Consider the following 19,714-nt stretch of genomic DNA (forward strand, 5'->3'; position numbering starts at 1 on the left):
AAGGACATTCATAATATCACTTCAAAATGAGCTGCTTGATTCTCCTCTCTGGTCCAGCAATCCCCGTGGCTCCTCCCCTTCCTGCCTCCCCCTCCCCCCGCCCCAGCTCCCCACAAAGAAGTGCAAGTCTACTGGCAGAGGTTATGGTATTACATTTGTATTTCTTGGAGACATTTATTAACCTCCAGCATGTGCCTTTCTTTTATTTGTTAGGTATTTGATCTCCCTGATTTTTTTTTTCTTTACATTCAATCAGTTTTATCAATGTTATATTTTTGGTCTTTGAAAAGGAGCCTATCTTAAAATTAGTAGCATCACCACATGTCCAAGGATACCCAAGTTTAGAGAACCTAAGATTTACGGTGCTTAATCTCATCACCACTCCAACAAACCAGAAAGGTCTTTCTTTTCGTGTTTTAGACCCCAGGGATTAAATTATCTTGAATTCAAAATTCAACTATTATTACAAATGCTCCCTTTGTTTTCAATTAGAAAGTTTTTTTTTTGTTTTTGTTTTTGTTTTTGTTTTTTTTAAGCGTGTGGTTTAGTCACCTCCTTTCACCATAACAGCTCTGCTTTTATGGGATGTTTCCTCAGTCTTTCTTGTCTGTGTTTATATGGTTGTTTCTCTTCTATTGTATTGGAAAGCCATGCGTCTATGCTGGTGTTTTGGGTTCATTTTAGAGTGCCTTTGCTGGCAATTACTGAGAACAAAGTGTGGCTAAGGGAGGATGTGAATGAGGGGACTCTAGAAGCCTGAGCTCCCGGTAAACCCAGGTGGAAGACTGTTCCAGAACCTTCTATTCTGGAGCGGCACTTCATACTTCCTGGAACAGGGACTTGCCCCTTGTCCGGGTGGTTTATCTAGGGGCCCTAGGCTCTTTGTTAAAGGGGATTCGAAATTCCCTGGTGGATCTGGTATGGGAAATAGAACCTGGTTGAGACCCGACACCAGCCTGGATTCTGCCCCTTGGCAAGGCTCTCGGTCTGAGTCGCGTGGGTCTTCATAACTCTCTAATGTCCCCAGGGAGGTAGGTGGGTAACATCGGTTTCCCTCTGGGTGTGTTTCCATTTTCCCCTGGCCTCAGTCCTCCTCTCTCCCTCTCCTGGGCAGGCTCGGGGACCAGTTCTACAAGGAAGCCATCGAGCACTGCCGCAGCTACAACTCGCGGCTCTGCGCAGAGCGCAGCGTGCGCCTCCCCTTCCTGGACTCGCAGACCGGGGTGGCCCAGAACAACTGCTACATCTGGATGGAGAAGAGGCACCGCGGCCCAGGTGAGCCACGCCAGCCTGGCACGGGAGCATGTTCTGGCTTCCAGTCTGGATGGAGGAAGACCCGACGTCCCCCGGGAATCGCCGCCGTGTGGCTGGGGATGGGCAGGCTGTTCCGCGGGCCCGGGGTACTCTCTGGAAACTCAGGCACTTTTCTAGCTCTTGGCACGAGGTTCAGGGATGGTGTGGGGCAGCGAAGCCACTTGGTGGAGGAGGCAGCGGCAGAGTGAAAGAACTCAGGATTTAGCCCCCAGAAGGGAAGACCGAGGACGCGACAGCCGTCTTTGTCTTTTGCCTTTGCTTCGCTGAATGGTTACAAACCGGAAATCCGCGGTCAGATCTGGGTTTGACGATTGGCTCCTTCATCCAACCTCTCTCCTTCAGGTTCCTCACCTGGAAAATGGGAATAATAATAGTATTTATTTCAGGACTTTATCAGAATTAAATGGAGATATTCCTAAAAGACATAAGAGTTTGTGCACAGTATGTGTTACAAAAATGCTGGCTGGAATTGTAGATATTACTATTATTATTATGACACTAGTCTTCTAGGTGCCAGAGAACAGAATAAAGACCAGTGGGTGGAGATTAGGGAGGCAGCTAAAGGGATGCAGTTTTCTGGCTGTTTATGGGTGTATTTAAAAAATTTTTTTTATTATGAAAAATTCCAAACCCATACAAAAGTGGAGAGAATAGTAAAATGAGTGTCCATGTACTAATCTCCTGGTATCAACAATGATCCACTCATGGCCAGTCTTCTTATACTCACCTTCCATGTCCCTCCTTGACCCTTGGTTATTTTGAGGTAATCCAAAGCAACAAATTATTTCATCTGTAAGTTTTTCAGTATGCATCCACAATAGCTACCAAAGCTCCAAGTTAATAATAAGACATTAATTGAATCAAATATTTGTTCAACATTTATTTCCCCCAGTAGCTGAAATCAGAATCCAAGTAGGATCCCTACATTGTTAAATGGCTGATGTATTTCTGAAGCCATTTTAAGTGTGTAGGTCTTTGTGTGTGTGTGTGTGTGTGTGTGTGTGTATCCGTCTCTCACCCCCTTGCCTGTTATTTGTGGAAGAAACTGGGTTGTTTGCACTGTAGGGTTTCCCAGAGTCTGGGTTTTCTGATTGCATCCCTATGGTGTTATTCCTGTGAGCTGGTATTTAGGACTAGAGACCCAAGCAGATTCAAGCGCAATTTTTTTTGGGGGGGGGGCAGGAACAACTCCTAAGTGGTGGTGTTTACTTGCATCATGAGGCTCATGTTGCCTGGTTATCTCTCTGTTACTGATGTTAGCAGCCTTCGTTGATAGTTGCCTAGATCCTTTATTCAATTAAGGGCTGCAAAAAGGTAACATTCAATTCAAGGGCTGTCACTATTTTTTCATTTATTAGCTCTGTAACCTATAAAGAGAAGCATCTCCTCATTAAAATTTTGGTTATTGTGAGGTATAGTTCCCCTATGAAAGGTGGGATAAATAATTTTGCCTCTTTATTTATCAGTCTATTTTATTTTAGTGTTCATCCTGATAAGTGTACTCTTTAACCCCTATTCCCTATTTCACACCCCACCTTACCTCCCCTCTGTTAACCATCAGTTTGTTCTCTGTAGTTAAGAGTCTGTTTCTTGGTTTGTTTCTCTCTCTTTTTTCTTTGCTTATTTGTTTCAATTATTAAATTCCACATGTTAATGAGGTTATTATTTGTCTTTCTCTGACTGCCTTATTTTAACTTAGTATTGTACTCTCTAGCTCCATCCATGTTGTTACAAATGCTCAGATATCATTCTTTTTATGGCTGAATAATATTCCATTGTGTATATATACTACTTCCTCTGTACCCATTCATCTATCCATGGACATTTGGGCTGCTTCCATAATTTGACTTTGTAAATACTGTATTTACCAGTTTTCAAAATAATGAGTTGGTTCCCTAGTATTCACCAAAAGTGATCAATAAAGTTATTATTTTGTTGAATACCTGCATGGATTTACAGATTAAAACACACCGGATACATTTTAATCCATTGTAGCTATTACTCATATTGATGCTTCTGTTGTCCCATTTTTGGCCAGTAGGGTTTGGGCCAGGGTTGGTGTTTTGAAAGAATACCAGTCGTTTCAGATAACTACCTTGCTATCCTAATATTAAGATGGAGGTTTTAGGCTCATCTCATACACTTCCTGCCCAGACCTGGGCTATTTCTCTAAAAAATCCTCTGGCCTTTTTGTAGGAAATGTTATTTAAAGACAATAATCTGGTGGTGCTTACTGTTCCTGGGTTGGTTGCTAATTTCTAGGACTTTTTAGGGAGCAGATCTAAGAAATATGATTTCTTTTCTGAAAAGAGAAAATACACCTCTATTTCCCATTCATTTCAGTTTTACACAGTTTTTACTTAAGTCTCTTAATTGTCTGTCTCCTTTCTCCCACACTGAAAAAATCCTGGCTCTTAATGATGCTAACATAATTACTTATTTGTTTTATCCCACAACATACACACCAGAGTATCAGAAGAAAATGAGACTTCCAACGATAAAATTACTGAAAATGGTTTCTCCCCCTCCTCCTCCTTTTTGTAATTCCTTTTGTCCTTAATATATTGCCCATTAAGGATGTAGAGTCCAATTATGTGTTTTAAGGTCACTTGAAAGAGTTCCTCTGAGTGGTTGTGCCACTAACTGAATGCACAGTTGGATTTGTTTCATTTTGCTTTTACTTATTAGGTATTCCTTTTTAAAAAAATTTCTTTGTCTTTTTAAAATTAGTTTTTATTTTGAATAATTGTAGATCCACAGGATGTTGCAAACATAGTACATATGTTCTGTGTACTATGGATACATGGCAGATGGATTCCCCCATATCCTCCACCCAGTTTCCCTCAATGGATACATCTTATGTAATCATAACACAATCTGGAAACCAGAAAATTTGATATTGGTAAACGTGTGTGCATTGTTCAATGCCATTTCGTTACACGCAGAGATTTGTGGAGCCACCTTTATAATCAATATAAAAACTATTCCATCACCGCAAAGATCTCCCTCATACCACCCCTTTATAATCATACTCACCTGCCCCTCTCATCATTTCAATAATTTTACAGTGTCTTAAACATTTCCTCTACACACACTGAAAACCTTGGCAGACAGAATTTTTGCTTTAATTATCAAACTGTTAACTTAGAATACTTAAGAAAATGTCAATTGTATTTACTCACATTTTTACTCTTTAATCATTCGTTCTTCCTTCCTGGTGTTCCAAGGTGCCTTCTCTCATAATTCCTTTCTGATTAAGTACTTTCTTTAGCCATTCTTTTAAAGTAGATCTATTGGTAACAAGTTATCTTAAATTTTCTCTCTTCTGAGAATGACTTGATTATTTCCCTTTGTTCCAGAAGGATATTTTTGCTGGATATAAAATTCTGGGTTACTAGTCCTTTTATTTTTAGCATTTGAAAAATGTTTTGCATTTCCTTTTGGCATGCGATGAGGTTTGTGTTGAGACATTTGCTGTTATTCAAATTCTTTTGCTTTATAAGTGGGTTGTCATTTCTTTATCACTGCTTTCAAGACTTTGTCTTTAGTTCTCAAAAATTTAATTTTGATGTGTTTTGGTGTGGATTTGTTTGGGTTTACCCTTTTGGGGATTTACTCAGCCTCTGAAATCTGTAGGTTTATATCTTTTGCCAAATTTAGGAACATTTCAGCTATTATTTTTTTGAATATGTGTTTAACCCCACTCTCTTTCCCTTATTCTTCTGGGACTCTACTAGCAAATTTTTAAAAATTAATATATAATGTATTATTTCCTTCAGGGGTACAGGTCTGTGAATCATCAGTCTTACACAATTCACAGCACCCACCATACATAGCACATACCCTCCCCAATGTGCATACCCCAGCCACCCTCTCCCTTTCCTCCCACCCCTCAGCAACCCTCCGTTTGTTTCCAGAGATTAAGAGTCTCTTATGGTTTGTCTCCCTCCCAATCTCATTGTTTCATTCTCCCTCCACCCCCCATGACCCCCTGCTCTGCCTCTCAAATTCCTCTTAACAGAGATTATATGATAATTGTTTTCTCTGACTGACTTATTTTGTTTAGCATAATACCCTCTAGTACCATCCATGTCATTGCAAATGACAAGATTTTGTTTCTTTTGATGGCTGCATAATATTCCATTGTATATATATACCACATCTTCTTTATTCATTCATCTATTGATGGACATCTAGGTTCTTTCCATAGTTTGGCTATTGTGGACATTGCTACTATAAACATTGGAGTGCATGTGCTCCTTTGGATAACTACATTTGTATCTTTATGGTAAATACCCAGTAGTGCGATCGCTGGGTCATAGAATAGCTCTATTGTCAACTCTTGGAGAAACCTCCATACTGTTTTCCATAGTGGCTGTACCAGCTTGCATTCCCACCAACAGTGTAGGAGGGTTCCTCTTTTTCTGCATCCTAGCCAACATCTGTCATTTCCTGACTTGTTAGTTTTAGCCATTCTGACTGGTGCGAGGTGGTATCTCACTGTGGTGTTGATTTGTATTTCCCTGATGCCGAGTGATGTTGAACAGGTTTTCATGTGTCTGTTGGCTATTTGGATGTCTTCTTTGCAGAAATGCCTGTTCATGTCTTCTACCCATTTCTTGATTGGATTATTTGTTCTTTGGGTGTTGAGTTTGAGAAGTTCTTTATAGATTTTGGATACTAGCCCTTTATCTTATATGTCATTTACAAATATATTCTCCTGTTCTGCCAGTTGCTTTTGGTTTTGTTGACTGTTTCCTTTGCTGTGCAAAAGGTTTTGATCTTGATGAAGTCTTAATAGTTCATTTTTGCCCTATTCCCTTGCCTTTGGTGATGTTTCTAGGAAGAAGTTGCTGCAGCTGAGGTCAAAGAGGTTGCTGTTTGTTCTCCTCAAGGTTTTTGATAAATTCCTGTCTCACAATGAGGTCTTTCATCCATTTTGAGTCTATTTTTGTGTGTGGTGTAAGGAAATGGTCCAGTTTCATTCTTCTGCATGTGGCTGTCCAATTTTCCCAACACCACTTGGTGAAGAGACTTTTTACCATTGGAAATTTTTTCCTGCTTTGTCGAAGATTAGTTGAACATACAGTTGAGGGTCCATTTCTGGGCTCTCTATTCTGTTCCATTGATCTATGTGTCTGTTTTTGTGTCAGTACCATACTGTCTTGATGATGACAGTTTTGTAATAGAGCTTGAAGTCTGGACTTGTGATGCTACCAACTTTGTCTTCCTTTTTCAACATTCCTCTGGCTATTTGGGGTCTTTTCTGGTTCCATATAAATTTTAGGATTATTTGTTCCATTTGTTTGAAAAAAAAAAAAGATGGCATTTTGATAGGGGTTGCATTAAATGTGTAGATTGCTTTAGGTAGCATATACATTTTCACAATATTTGTTCTTCCAATCCATGAGCATTGAATGTTTTCCATTTCTTTGTGTCTTCCTCAATTTCTTCCATGAGTACTTTATAGTTTTCTGAGTACAAATTCTTTGTCTCTGGTTAGGTTTATTCCTAGGTATCTTATGGTTTTGGGTGCAGTTGTAAATGGGATCGACTCCTTCATTTCTCTTTCTTCTGTCTTTCTGTTGGTGTATAGAAATGCAACTGATTTCTGTGCATTGATTTTATATCCTGACACTTTACTGAATTCCTGTATGAGTTCTAGCAGTTTAGGAGTGGAGTCTTTTGGGTTTTCCACATAAAGTATCATATCATTTGCAAAGCATGAACGTTTGACTTCTTCTTTGCTGATTGGGATGCCTTTTATTTGTGTTTGTTGTCTGATTGCTGAGGCTAGGACATCTAATACTATGTTGAATAACAGTGGTGATTGTGGACAGCCCTGCTGCGGTCCCGACCTTAGCAGAAAAGCTTTCAGTTTTTCCCTATGGAGAATGATACACGCTGTGGGTTTTTCATAGATGTCTTTGATGATATTGACATATATACCTTCTATCCCTACACTGTGAAGAGTTTTGATCAAGAAAAATGCTGTACTTTGTCAAATGCTTTTTCAGCATCTATTGAGAGTATCATATGGTTTTTGTTCTTTCTTTTATTAATGTGTTGTATCACATTGATTGATTTGCAGATATTGAACCAACTGTGTAGTCCAGGAATAAATCCTACTTGGTCATGGTGAATAATCCTTTTAATGTACTGTTGGATCCTATTGGCTAGTATTTTGGTAAGAATTTTTGCATCTGTGTTCATCAGGAATATTGGTCTGTAATTATCCTTTCTGATGGGGTCTTTGTCTGATTTTGGGATCAAGGTCATGCTGGCCTCATAAAATGAATTTGGAAGTTTTCCTTCCATTTCTATTTTTTGGAACAGCTTCAGGATAATAGGTATTAATTCTTCTTTAAATGTTTGTTATTTAAAGCCATCTGACCCTAGACTCTTTTTGGGAGTTTTTAAAAAAAATTTTAAAGACTTTATTTATTTATTTGATAGACAGAGATCACAAGTAGGCAGAGAGGCAGGCAGAGAGAGAGGAGGAAGCAGGCTCCCCGCTGAGCAGGGCTCAATCCCAAGACCCTGGGATCATGACCTGAGCTGAAGGCAGAGGCTTTAACCTACTGAGCCACCCAGGTGCCACTTGTTGGGAGATTTTTGATGACTGCTTCAATCTCCTTACTGGTTATGGGTCTGTTCAGGTTTTCTGTTTCTTCCTGTTTCAGTTTTGGTAGTTTATATGTCTCTAGGAATTCATCCATTTCTTCCAGATTGTCAAATTTGCTAGTATATAGTTGCTCATAATATGTTCTTATAATTGTTTGTATTTCTTTGGTGTTGGTTGTGAGCTCTCCTCTTTCATTCATGATTTTATTAATTTGGGTCCTTTCTCTTCTTTTTGATAAATCTGGCCAGGGGTTTATCAATCTTATTAATTCTTTCAAAGAACCAGCTCCTAGTTTCATTGATTTGTTCTACTATTCTTTCAGTTTCTATTTCATTGATTTCTGCTCTGATCTTGATTATTTCTCTTCTCCTGCTGGGTTTAGGCTTTCTTTGCTGTTCTTTCTCCAGCTCCTTTAGGTGTAAGGTTAGGTTGTGTACTTGAGACTTTTCTTGTTTCTTGAGAAAGGCTTGTATTGCTATATACTTTCCTCTCGGGACTGCCTTTTCTGTGTCCCAAAGATTTTTGAACAGTTGTGTTTTCATTTTCATTTGTTTCATGAATTTTTAAAAATTCTTCTTTAATTTCTTGGTTGACCCATTCATTCTTTAGTAGGATGCTTTTTAGCCTCCATGTATTTGAGTTCTTTCCAACTTTCCTCTTGTGGTTGAGTTCTTGTTTCAAAGCATTGTGGTCTGTAAATATGTAAAGGATGATCCTAATCTTTTGGTACCAGTTGAGACCTGATTTGTGACCCAGGATGTGATCTATTCTGGAGAATGTTCCATGTGCATTAGAGAAGAATGTATATTTTCTGTTGCTTTGGGATGGAACGTTCTGAATATATCTCTGATGTCCTTCTGGTCCAGTGTGTCATTTAAAGCCTTTATTTTCTTGTTGATCTTTTGCTTAGATGATCTGTCTATTTCAGTGATGGGGGTGTTAAAGTCCCCTACTATTACTGTATTATAGTTGATGTGTTTCTTTGATTTGTTATCAATTGGTTTGTATAATTTGCTGCTCCCATGTTAGAGCATAGATACTTAAAACTGTTAGATCTTCTTGTTGGACAGACCCTTTAAGTATGCTATAGTGTCCTTCTTCATCTCTTATTATAGTCTTTGGCTTCAAATCTAATTTATCTGATATGAGGATTGCCACACCAGCTTTCTTTTGATGTCCATTAGCATGGCACATTGTTTTCCACCCCCTCACTTTAAAACTGGAGGTGACTTTGGGTCTAAAATGAGTTTCTTGCAGACAGCATATTGATGGGTCTTTTTTTTTTTTTTTTTTAAATCCATTCTGATAACCTGTGTCTTTTGATTGGGGGCACTTAGCCCATTTACATTCAGGGTAATTATTGAAAGATATGAATTTCAGGGGTGCCTGGGTGGCTCAGTGGGTTAAAGCCTCTGTCTTCAGCTCAGGTCATGATCCCAGCATCCTGGGATCGAGCCCCACATTGGGCTGTCTGCTCAGCAGGAAGCCTGCTTCCTCCTCTCTCTCTGCCTGCTTCTCTGCCTACTTATGATCTCCATCTGTCAAATAAATAAATAAAATCTTAAAAAAAAAAAAGAAAGATATGAATTTCATGCCATTGTATTGCCTATAAAGTGACTGTTACTATATAATGTCTCTATTCATTTCTGGTCTGTTATTTTTAAGATCTCTCTTTGGTTAGAGGACCCCTTTCAATATTTCCTGTAGGGCTGGTTTGGTGTTTGCAAATTCTTTTAGTTTTTGTTTGTCCTGGAAGCTTTTTATCTCTCCTTCTGTTTTCAATGACAGTCTAGCTGGACATAGTATTTTTGGCTGCATATTTTTCTTGTTTAGTGTGCTAAATATATCATACCCAGTCCTTTCTGGCCTGCCAGGTCTCTGTGAATAGGTCTGCTGCCAATCTAATATTTCTACCATTGTATGTTATAGACCTCTTGTCCTGAGCTGCTTTCAGGATTTTCTCTTTGTCACTGAGACTTGTAAGTTTTGCTATTAGATGACAGGGTATGGACCTATTTTTATTGATTTTGAAGGGGTTTCTCTGTGCCTCCTGGATTTTGATTCTTGTTCCCTTTGCCAAATTAGGGAAATTCTCTGCTATAATTTGCTCCAGTAAACCTTCTGTCCCCCCCCCCCCTTCTTCTTCTGGAATCCCAGTTATTCTAAAATTATTTTGTCCCTTGGTATCACTTATCTCTTGAATTCTCCCCTTGTGGTCCAGTAGTTGTCTGTCTTTTTCTCAGCTTCTTTATTCTCCCTCATTTGGTCTTCTATATCACTAATTTTCTCTTCCGCCTCATTTATCCTAGCAGTAAGAGCCTCCATTTTTGATGGCACCTCATTAATAGCTTTTTTTATTTCAGCTTGGTTAGATTTTAGCTCTTTTATTTATCCAGAAAGGGATTATCTAGCATCTTCCATGAATGAGAGAACAAAATACTAAAAGGGTAGCAACACTCCCAGAAAGGTATACCCTAACCAAATCTGAAGACCCCCAAAAATGGAGGGAGAAGAAAGGAGAAAAATGGAGAAGAAAGGAGAAAAAAATATATATATATAATGTATTATATATATATATATCTATATTAGACTGATGAATAGAACAGAGCCACACACTAGATTTTGGGTTTATTCTGGTTTGTTAGAAGAAACTACTTCCCTCCCCAGATTTTAAAGAAAAAAAATAGATATATAGATATATATCTATATATCTATATATATATATATAAAAAGGTAAACACAATGAATGGATGGACTGTGGCTGTGAAGATGAAAATTAAGATTCTAAGAAAGGAATTGATAAGAAGTTGTTTGAAAAAAGAAAAAAAGAGGAAAGAATGTGTTCAGGCTGGAGACCAGAACGAAGCCATGCCCTAGATTTAGGGTGTATTTTGATACTAAATCCAAGGTCAAGCAATATTTGTTTGTTTTCCCTAGAAGTTTTATGATTGTGGGTTTTATACTTAGGTCTATGATCCATTTTGAATTAATTTAAAAATATGATTTGAGGTACAGATAAAAGTTTATTTTTTTGCAGATAGCTACCTAATTGTTCCATCATAATTCGTTGAAAAGACTAACCTTTCTCAACTGAATTGCCTTTGTACCTTTGTCAAAAATTAAATATTCATAGGTATGTGGGTCTGTTTCTGGACATATAGTTTCATCTCATTGATCTATTTGTCTATCCTCACACTAATATCCTACTGATTTTGTCATGCTTTTTGAAATCAGGTAATGTTAGCCCTCTAAATTTGTTTTTCTTTTACTAATTTATTTTGACTATTCTAGTCCTTTGCATTGCTGCATGAATTTTAGTAAGTTTGTCCATTTTTACAAAAACTCTGCTGGGATTTTTATTGGGATTATGTGGAATCCCTAGATTAGTTTTGGGGAAAATGAACAATTCTCAATCCTGAGTCTTCTAATCCCTGAATATAATATATCTCTCCATTTGTTGTCTTCTTTAATTTTTCCCATTGATGATTTCTAGTTTTTCCTGTACAGATATTCCACATTTTTGTCAGTTTTATCTCTAAGTACTTAATATTTTTGACACTATTGTAAATGGATTTTAAAAAATTTCAATTTCTGATTATTCCTTGTTAGTTTACAGAAATATAGTAAATTTTGTATGTTCATTCTGTATCCTACAGCCTTCCTGTACTATTTATTTTTCACATCTTTCTATGGATTCCATAGTATTTTCTACATAATTGATTATTAGTGAAAAAGGAAACTTTTCAATATGGATGACTTTTATTTATTTTACTTGTCTGTTGCACTGGCTAGAATGTCTAGTATAATATTAAGAAAAAAGTATTTATAGAGGACATTTTTATGTTGTTCTTGATCTTAAGGGAAAAATGTTCATTTTTCCATTATTAAATATGATGCTAGCTGTGGGCATTTTATGGTTGCCTTTTATTAGACTGAGGATGTACTTATTTCTAGTTTGAGAATTTTAAATCAGGAACTGATGTTGGATTTTATGAACTGATTTTTCTGAGTCTGTTGAGATGATCATGTGATTTTTCTTTTGTGGTTTGTTAACACGATGGGTTACATTGATTGATATTTGAATGTTTAATGTTGTACTCCTAGGATAAAGCCCACTTTGTCATGATGTATTATCTTTTTTATATATCATCAGATTTACTTTGTTAAATTTTTATTAGAGGTTTTGCATTTATGTTTATAAGAGGTATTTATCTATAGTTTACTTGTTGTAACACAACACTTGTTGTGTCTGGTTTGAGTGTCAAGATGATGTTGGCCTTATATAATGAGTTGGGAATTTTTGTATTTTCAGTTTTCTGGAAGAGTTTATGTAGAGTTGGTATTTTTTCCTTAAAGTGTTGTGTAGCATTTACCAGTGAATTCATCTGGGCCTGGCAATTTCTTTGTAGGAATGTCTTTAAAACTACAAATTTAATTTCTTTAACAGGTATTTAGTTAGGTTATTCATTTTATACTGAGTGAGTTTTGGCAGTTTGTGACTTCAAGGAATTTGGCCATTTCATCCAAGTTGCCAAAATTAGTTGTACAATGCTGTTCATACCTTTGGTGTATTATTCTTTTAATATCTGTAGAACCTTGTGATATATTCTCTCTTATTCCTTATGTTGATAATTTGAATTCTCTTTTTGACCCAATCAGTCTAACTGGAGGTTTATCAATTTTATTGATCTTCTCAAAGAAATAGCTTTTGATGTAATAGATTTTCCCCATTTTTTTCTGTGTTCTCCTTTATGATTTCTGCTCTGATACTTATTTTTCTTTTATTCTACTTACTTTGGATTTAATTTACTCTTCGATTTCTTCCATTTTTTTCTTTAGATGGAAATTGAGGTTATTGATTTGAGACTGTTCTTCTTTTCTACTATAGGTGTTTTCTAGCATAGTTTATCCCCAAATATAAATATTGCTTTAGTCTCATTTTACAAATGTCAGTATTGTATTTGCATTGTCATTTAATTAAAAATGTTTTCTAATTTGTCTTTCAAGTTCTTTTTACCTATGTATTATTTATAAGTGTGTTGCTTAGTTTCCAAACATTTGAGGGATTTTCCAAATATATGCCTGTTACTTATTCCTCATTCCTATATGGTCAGAGAATACTTTGTATGAATTGAATCCTTTAAAATTTAATCAGACTTGTTTTATGGTTCAGAATATGGCACATATTGGATAAATTTTCTCTTTGGTCTGGAAAAAAATGTGTATTTTCTTGTTGGTGGTTGGAATGGTCTATAAATATCAATTAAATCAAGTTGGTTGATAGTATGGCTCAACTCTACATCTTTATTGATTTTTCTGTTGATTTGTTCTATGAATTATCGAGAGAGTATTGAAATTTCTATATATATTTGTGACTTGGTCTATTTATCCTTACAATTTTATTAGTTTTTGCTTCATATGTTTTGAAGCTCTGTTATTAAGGGCATACACATTTAGGGTTGTTACATCCTCTTTATAAATATGTCCATTATCATTATGTAAGAACCTTCTTTATCTCTACTAATATTCTTTATTATTCAGTCTGCTTCCTGTGATACTAATATAGCCACTCCAGCTTTCGTTTGATTAATGTTAGCATGGCATATCATTTTCCATTCATTTACTGTTAATATATTTGGCTCTTTATGTTAAAAGTAGATTTTATTTTATTTTATTTTTATTTTTTATTTTTTTGGTAGGCACATTTAGTTGTGTCTTGCTTTTTAAATGCAATCTGACAGGGGCACCTTGGTGACCTAGTCAGTTAAGTATCTGACTCTTGATTTTGGCTCAGGTCATGATCTCAGGGTTATGGGGTTGAGTCCCATTTTGGGCTCTATGCTGGGCATGGAGCCTGCTGAAGATTCTCTACCTCTCCCTTTCCCATCCTCCCCCACTCATGTGCGCACTCACATGCACTCTCTGTCTAGGAAAAAAAAAATGCAAGCCGATAATCTGTGTTTTTTAAATAGGGATATTTAGATTCTTTACATTTAATGTGATTATGACTATAGTTAGGTTTAGAGCCATCATTTTTCTATTTGTTTCCTATTTATCAGTCTACTTGTTCCTTTTACCCTCATTTTTTTCCTTTTTGGGAATTAATTAAGTTTTTGTGATTCCATTTTATTTCCTTTCTTGGTTTGATAACTCTTTGTTTTGTTATTTTAATGATTGCTTAATGTTTGTAATCTCCATCTTTAATTACAGTTTGCGTTCAAGTGATACTTTACTATTTCATGAATAGCATAAAAACTCTACATTACTATTTCAGTAAACAGAATAATGCTATCCACAAAGATATCCACACCCGGAACTCATGGAAATGTTACCTGACATGGCAAAAGAAACTTTGCTGATATAATTAAGTTAAGGACCTCATATAGGGAGATAATTATTATTAACCAGATGTTGTCAATATAATCATAAGGGTCTTTTATGGGAGAGGCAGCAGGTCAGAGTCAGAGCAGAAAATGTGACAACAGATGCAGAGGTTGAAGGATGCCATTAAGGAAGAGGCCACAAGCCAAAGATATGGGTGACCTGTTGAGGCCAAGGAATGAAACCCTGCTGAAATCTTGGTTTTAGCTCAGTGATACTGATTTTAGACTTTTAACCTCCAGAATTGTGAGACAACAAATTCATGGGTTAAGGCTCTGAGTTTGTGGCACTTCATTATGGCAGAAACAGGAAATGAATACAAATGTACTTTTCTTTCTTTAAAGATTTTATTTATTTATTTATGAGAGAGAGCGCGCACGTATGTGAGCGAGCATGAAAGGGGGAGGATCAGAGGGAGAAGCCAACTTCCTGCTGAGCAGGGAACCTGATGTGGGACTCAATCCTGGGACTTCAGGATCATGACCTGAGCTGAAGGCAGTCACTTAACCAACTGAGCCACTTAGGCACCCTACAAGTGTACTTTTATCTTTCCCTTACTGACCTTTGTGCAGTTGCTGCCATATATTTTAGTTTTACATATAGTATAAACCTTTTTACTACACTATCATTATCTCTGTTTAGTTACTCATCTTTTAAAGAGTTTTAAAAAAATAAGAAAAGAAACCTTACATAATTACTCTTGTATTAAACCATTAAACCATTCCTGATGCTTTTCATTTCATTGTGTACATCTATATTTAGATCTGGTATCACTTTCCTTCTGCCTAAAGGACTTCCTTTAGTATTTCTTGTAGTGTGGATCTGCTGATGGTTAATTTTTTCAACTTCTGTGTGTCTTGAAATATCTTTAGTTTGCTTTAGTTTTTTGAGAGATATTTTTATGGAGTATAGAATTTAGGTTGACAAGTTTTTCCCCCCCTTTCAATACTATGATGATGTTGAACCACTGTTATCTTGCTTGCATTGTTTCTGATGAAAAATAACCCTTGTCTTTGAGCCTCTCCATATAATATGGCTCCTTTCTCTGGCTGCTTTTAATATTTTTTTCTTATCCCTTTTTTTTTTTTTTTTTTGGCTGAGTGGCTGCAAATACATTATCAAATTATTTATAATGTTAACATTTAAGTATTCATGTCTATACATTAAATAGCTACATAGACTACCACTATTTTGAACAATTTTGTTTATGATGTGCTTTGTTATTGTTTTCTTCTTCTTTTTTTAAAAGATTTTATTCACTTATTTGACAAACAGAGATCACAGGTAGGCAGAGAGACCGGGAGAGAGAGAGGAAGGGAAGCAGGCTCCCTGCTGAGCAGCAGAGAGCCCGATGTGGGGCTTGATCCCAGGACCTTGGGATCACAACCCGAACCAAAGGCAGAGGCCTCAACCCACTGAGCCACCCAGGTGCCCCTGTTTTCTTCATGTTTCTTGCACTTAATTTTATTGAATTTCTTGGATCTGCATGCTTGTAGTTTGCATAAAATTTTGAAAATTTCTAGCCATTATTTCTACAAATGTTTTTTTCTTCCCTTTCTCCTCCTTGGGGACTCCAATTACACAAATATTAGGCTGTTTGAAGTTGTCCCACAGCTCACTATGCTGTTCTTTTAAAACAATTCTTTTTTTCCCACAGTTTTCATTTTGGATGGTTTCTATTGCTTTGTTTTCAAGTGCACCAATTTTTTTTCTTCTGCAGTGTCTAATGTCTAATCTGACATTAATCCCATTCAGTATTTTTTATCTCACACATTGTGATTTTCATTTCTAGAAGCTAAATTTGAATCCTTTGCTCCAGCTCTTTGAAAAACGTTTGTGGACTTTAGATTGGAATAGCATTGAAAGTATAGATTGCTCTAGGCAATATAGACATTTTAATAATGTTTATTCTTCTGATCCATGACCATGGAATGGTCTTCCAAATTTTTGTGTCTTCTTCAATTTCTTTCATGAGTGTTCTGTAGTTCCTTGAGTACAGATCCTTTACCTCTTTAAAAAAAATAAAAGAATGAGGCAACTATAAAAAATTTTGAATCCTTAAAAAAATCAATTTTTTACCTAACTTTTGGACATATGGAATATAAATGATAACTTTTTTAATGTTCTTGCTGCTAATTTTACTGTCACTATCAGTTCTTGGTTGGTTTTAATAAATTCTTTCCGCCCTTATTATAGGTCATATTTTTCTGTTTCTTTATATATGCCCTGTAATTCTTGATTGGATTCCAAACATCATGAATTTTACCTTGTAGGTGCTGTCTATATCATTTATTCTTGTAAATATCCTGGAGCTTTGTTTTGGGACAATTTACTTGGAAACAGTTTGATATGTAGGTGATACTAGAGCAGTGCTTATTCTAGGGCTAAATATTCCCTTTCAGAGAGATAAGCCCCTTCTCTGCCTATATCTAGTACCTTACGAATTATGAGGCCTAACAGCTGGTGGGAACAGAATGTTTCCTGTCCCTTTGCATACCAGGCACTCTTATTTCTATTCTTACTGGGTGGTTCCTTTTTCAACATTGAGTAGATTCCTCATAAGCATGCACTAACTAGTACTGAATTGAATACTCAAAGGGGACTTTCTGTGACCTCCAAAGTTCCTTCTCTGTGCACCTTGCCTCTGTTTAGTATTCTGTTTCTTGAATTATAGTCACCTTGGTTTCCCCAGACTCTCAGCTCTTTCTTTTCACTCAGTCACAGAGAGTCTCTTGGTTTCTACCTAAGTTCCTCTTCCATGTGCTGCAATCTGGAAGTTCACTTGAGGTAGTGAGGTGGGGCAATCATAGGGCTTGTCTTGTTGATTTCCAGTGTTTCAGGCATCACTGTCCTTCATTTCCTGATGTCCAGGGTCTTGAGAACTTTTCTTTTGTATTTTTGCTCTCTTTGGTTTCATGTAGGAGGGTAAATATGATCCTGATACTCCCATCTAGCCAGAAGCAGATGTTTACCTTTTAAATTTAACTGTATAAAATATTCACCTGGTTCTAAAGTCATATCAATAAAGCATGGTGTAGTCAGAGAAAGTCTTGTTCTATTTCTGTCATTTTACTCTCTTTCCTGTTTCTATGGACAACTTCCTCTTCACCTTGTTACTATTAATTTGCTTTTGTTCTTTCTTTAAGTAACTTTTCCCTAAGCTTTTGGTTTGAAAAAACTATGAGAACACATGACATATATATTTATGTACATATATATATATATGTATATTCCCATTTGTTAGACAAATGATAGTATGTTATACACACTATTCTCCACCTTGCTTTTTTCCCTCCATTGCAGTATATACTTCCCTCCCTCTATGTCTCAACAGCTTCATAATAGTTCATTATGTGTATATCCTATTGTTTATTCAAGCAGTTCCCTATAGATAGGTTATTTCTAGTCTCTTTCTAGTATTAAACATGATATAATAGATACATATTTTTGTATTTTTGCATCTGAATCTGTGATATAGATTCCTGGAAATGGAATTGCAGGGTCAAAGGGAAAATACATATGAAGTTTTGCTAGATATGATAAATTTTCCTCCATAGGGTTGTACCACTTTGCATCTTTACCATTCTTACCATCTGATCTTTGGATCAGATTGGTAGGTATATTTCTAACAATATTTCAATAGCACAGTAGACTGCTTCATGAATGGGTGAAATGAAATGAATGAAAGGGTGAGGACTAGAATTATTGAAACAAAGGCCAGGGTGGAGACCCTTGTCAGGGATGTTCGAGAGGTGATTCTTGTATCAGGTAAGAGTCAGACTCAATAACATTTAGGCTCCCTCCTCATGTTATAATGTTATTATTCTTAAAGTTTCTTTTTCTGATGAATTTAGAAGGTATGTAGTGGTTGTTTTTCTGATTCCCCATACATTTTCTCTGCCTCTCAGCAATGCTTTTATATTATCAGGATGCATTTCTCCATGAGTTACTTTAGTTGGTGATGTGGAGGGAAAGGAAAAATAAATTCCATAAGAAGTGGCTTGATGGAGGTGGGTTGGAGGGCTGGGGGATATTTTCCTGATAGTTTTGGTGTGAGGAGCTGCTTTCCCAAGGAAAGGACTCTGGGGTTCAAGCATGCTGTGTGTGGAGTAGGAATGGGATGGCTTGGCGGGGAGTTAGGTTAGTGGAGAAGTTTTGAGCGTTGGCTGTGACCTCTGTTACCCTTTGAGTTGTATGGCCCTGTACCAGTTACTTAATCACAGTTAGCCTTACTGTCCTTGTCCTTTAAATATCTCACAGGACATAGGAAGGATGGTTGAGATACAGGTGAGTATTAACAGTGAGTGTGAGGTACCAGCCTAGGACTGTGTATGAGCTCAGAAAATGTTAGCTATTGTTACTGTGTCAGTTTTTGAGTGTGATGGGACCAGTGAGGGGCTTAGGAAGCTCTGGGTCAGAAGGAGCAGGCAGCAGACTGGATTTGAGGCCTAGCTTGCCAGTATAGTCTTGGTACATGGGATATTAGAATTGAACGTTAGAAAGAGAAGCTTATGGAGAAGAATGGGAAGGGTGGTTGGAGGGGTTGGTTGGTGAGCCAGATAGAGAGCTGTGCTGAGGACTGAGGTGGGGTGTCTAGTGCCCAGACTTCACGCTTTTAGAGAAAAGAAAAGGCACTGTGGCCAGGGATGGTTGAGGGGGACTTCACTGAACAGGTGGTCCACATAGTCAGGACAGCTTTTAAATAAGCCGAGAGAAGAGAGGAAGGCAGAGAACCAGGAAATATTATGGGTGTAAGTGCTTGTGGAATATATCTTGCCCACACCTCAAGACCTGCCTCTGGAGTTATGGCTCATCTCTCCAGCTCTGTAGAGTTGGTCCAAGTTGGTGTTTCAGCCACAAGCATTAATGGAGCACCTGTTATGTCCTGGGCCTTGAGAATATAAATATGAGTAAGAGTTGATCTAGTTGCATCCTCATGTGGGAGTTTTCCAAACAACAATGGCCTTGGTTATCTCTGATGTTCTGATTTAGTAGGATTGAGCTGGAGTCCAGGCATCTGTCCTTTCTAATAACTACTTGTGCCATTCTGATGCCCAGCTTTGGTGAAGAACCCCTGGTTTGTGTCATTATCTGTTTATAAATATGGAGGCTGTTGGTGACCCAGTGTAGAGACATTCGGTAGGAGCAACATGCAGAGGAGCTTTTTAATGACAGTGATGTCTGAAGAGAAGCCTGCTGTTCCATCCCTTTCCTGTCCAATGTGGGGTGGGCAAAGGGAAGATGATGAAAGGGAAGCAGTGTTTGGATTCTTAATTTGGAACCTTGAATCCTGTTACCCCAGCTCTGAGCAGGTATGGTCACTGCCTCTCTCCTGTAACTCCCATGCCCTCTAGTTCCTCAGCCTCTCAGTAGGCTGTCCTTCAAACCCAAGTG

At 37.2% G+C, this 19,714-nt stretch overlaps 1 protein-coding gene across 5 annotated transcripts in view; it reads left to right on the forward strand.

The window, feature by feature from the left end:
- Positions 1 to 19,714, forward strand: part of DPF3 (double PHD fingers 3) — a 288,449-nt gene that overhangs the window by 135,987 nt on the left and 132,748 nt on the right. For all 5 annotated transcript variants that reach the window (XM_045072827.1, XM_013057477.2, XM_013057478.2 and 2 more), the window contains exon 2: positions 1,115 to 1,275. In XM_045072827.1, the coding sequence (XP_044928762.1) occupies positions 1,251 to 1,275 (25 nt within the window). In that variant the 5' untranslated portion in view covers positions 1,115 to 1,250. The remainder of the gene's footprint in view (positions 1 to 1,114; positions 1,276 to 19,714) is intronic.

Source organism: Mustela putorius, unplaced genomic scaffold (assembly GCF_011764305.1).
Source record: "Mustela putorius furo isolate JIRA1106 unplaced genomic scaffold, ASM1176430v1.1 tig00000129_pilon_pilon_pilon, whole genome shotgun sequence".
Lineage (NCBI taxonomy): Eukaryota > Metazoa > Chordata > Mammalia > Carnivora > Mustelidae > Mustela > Mustela putorius.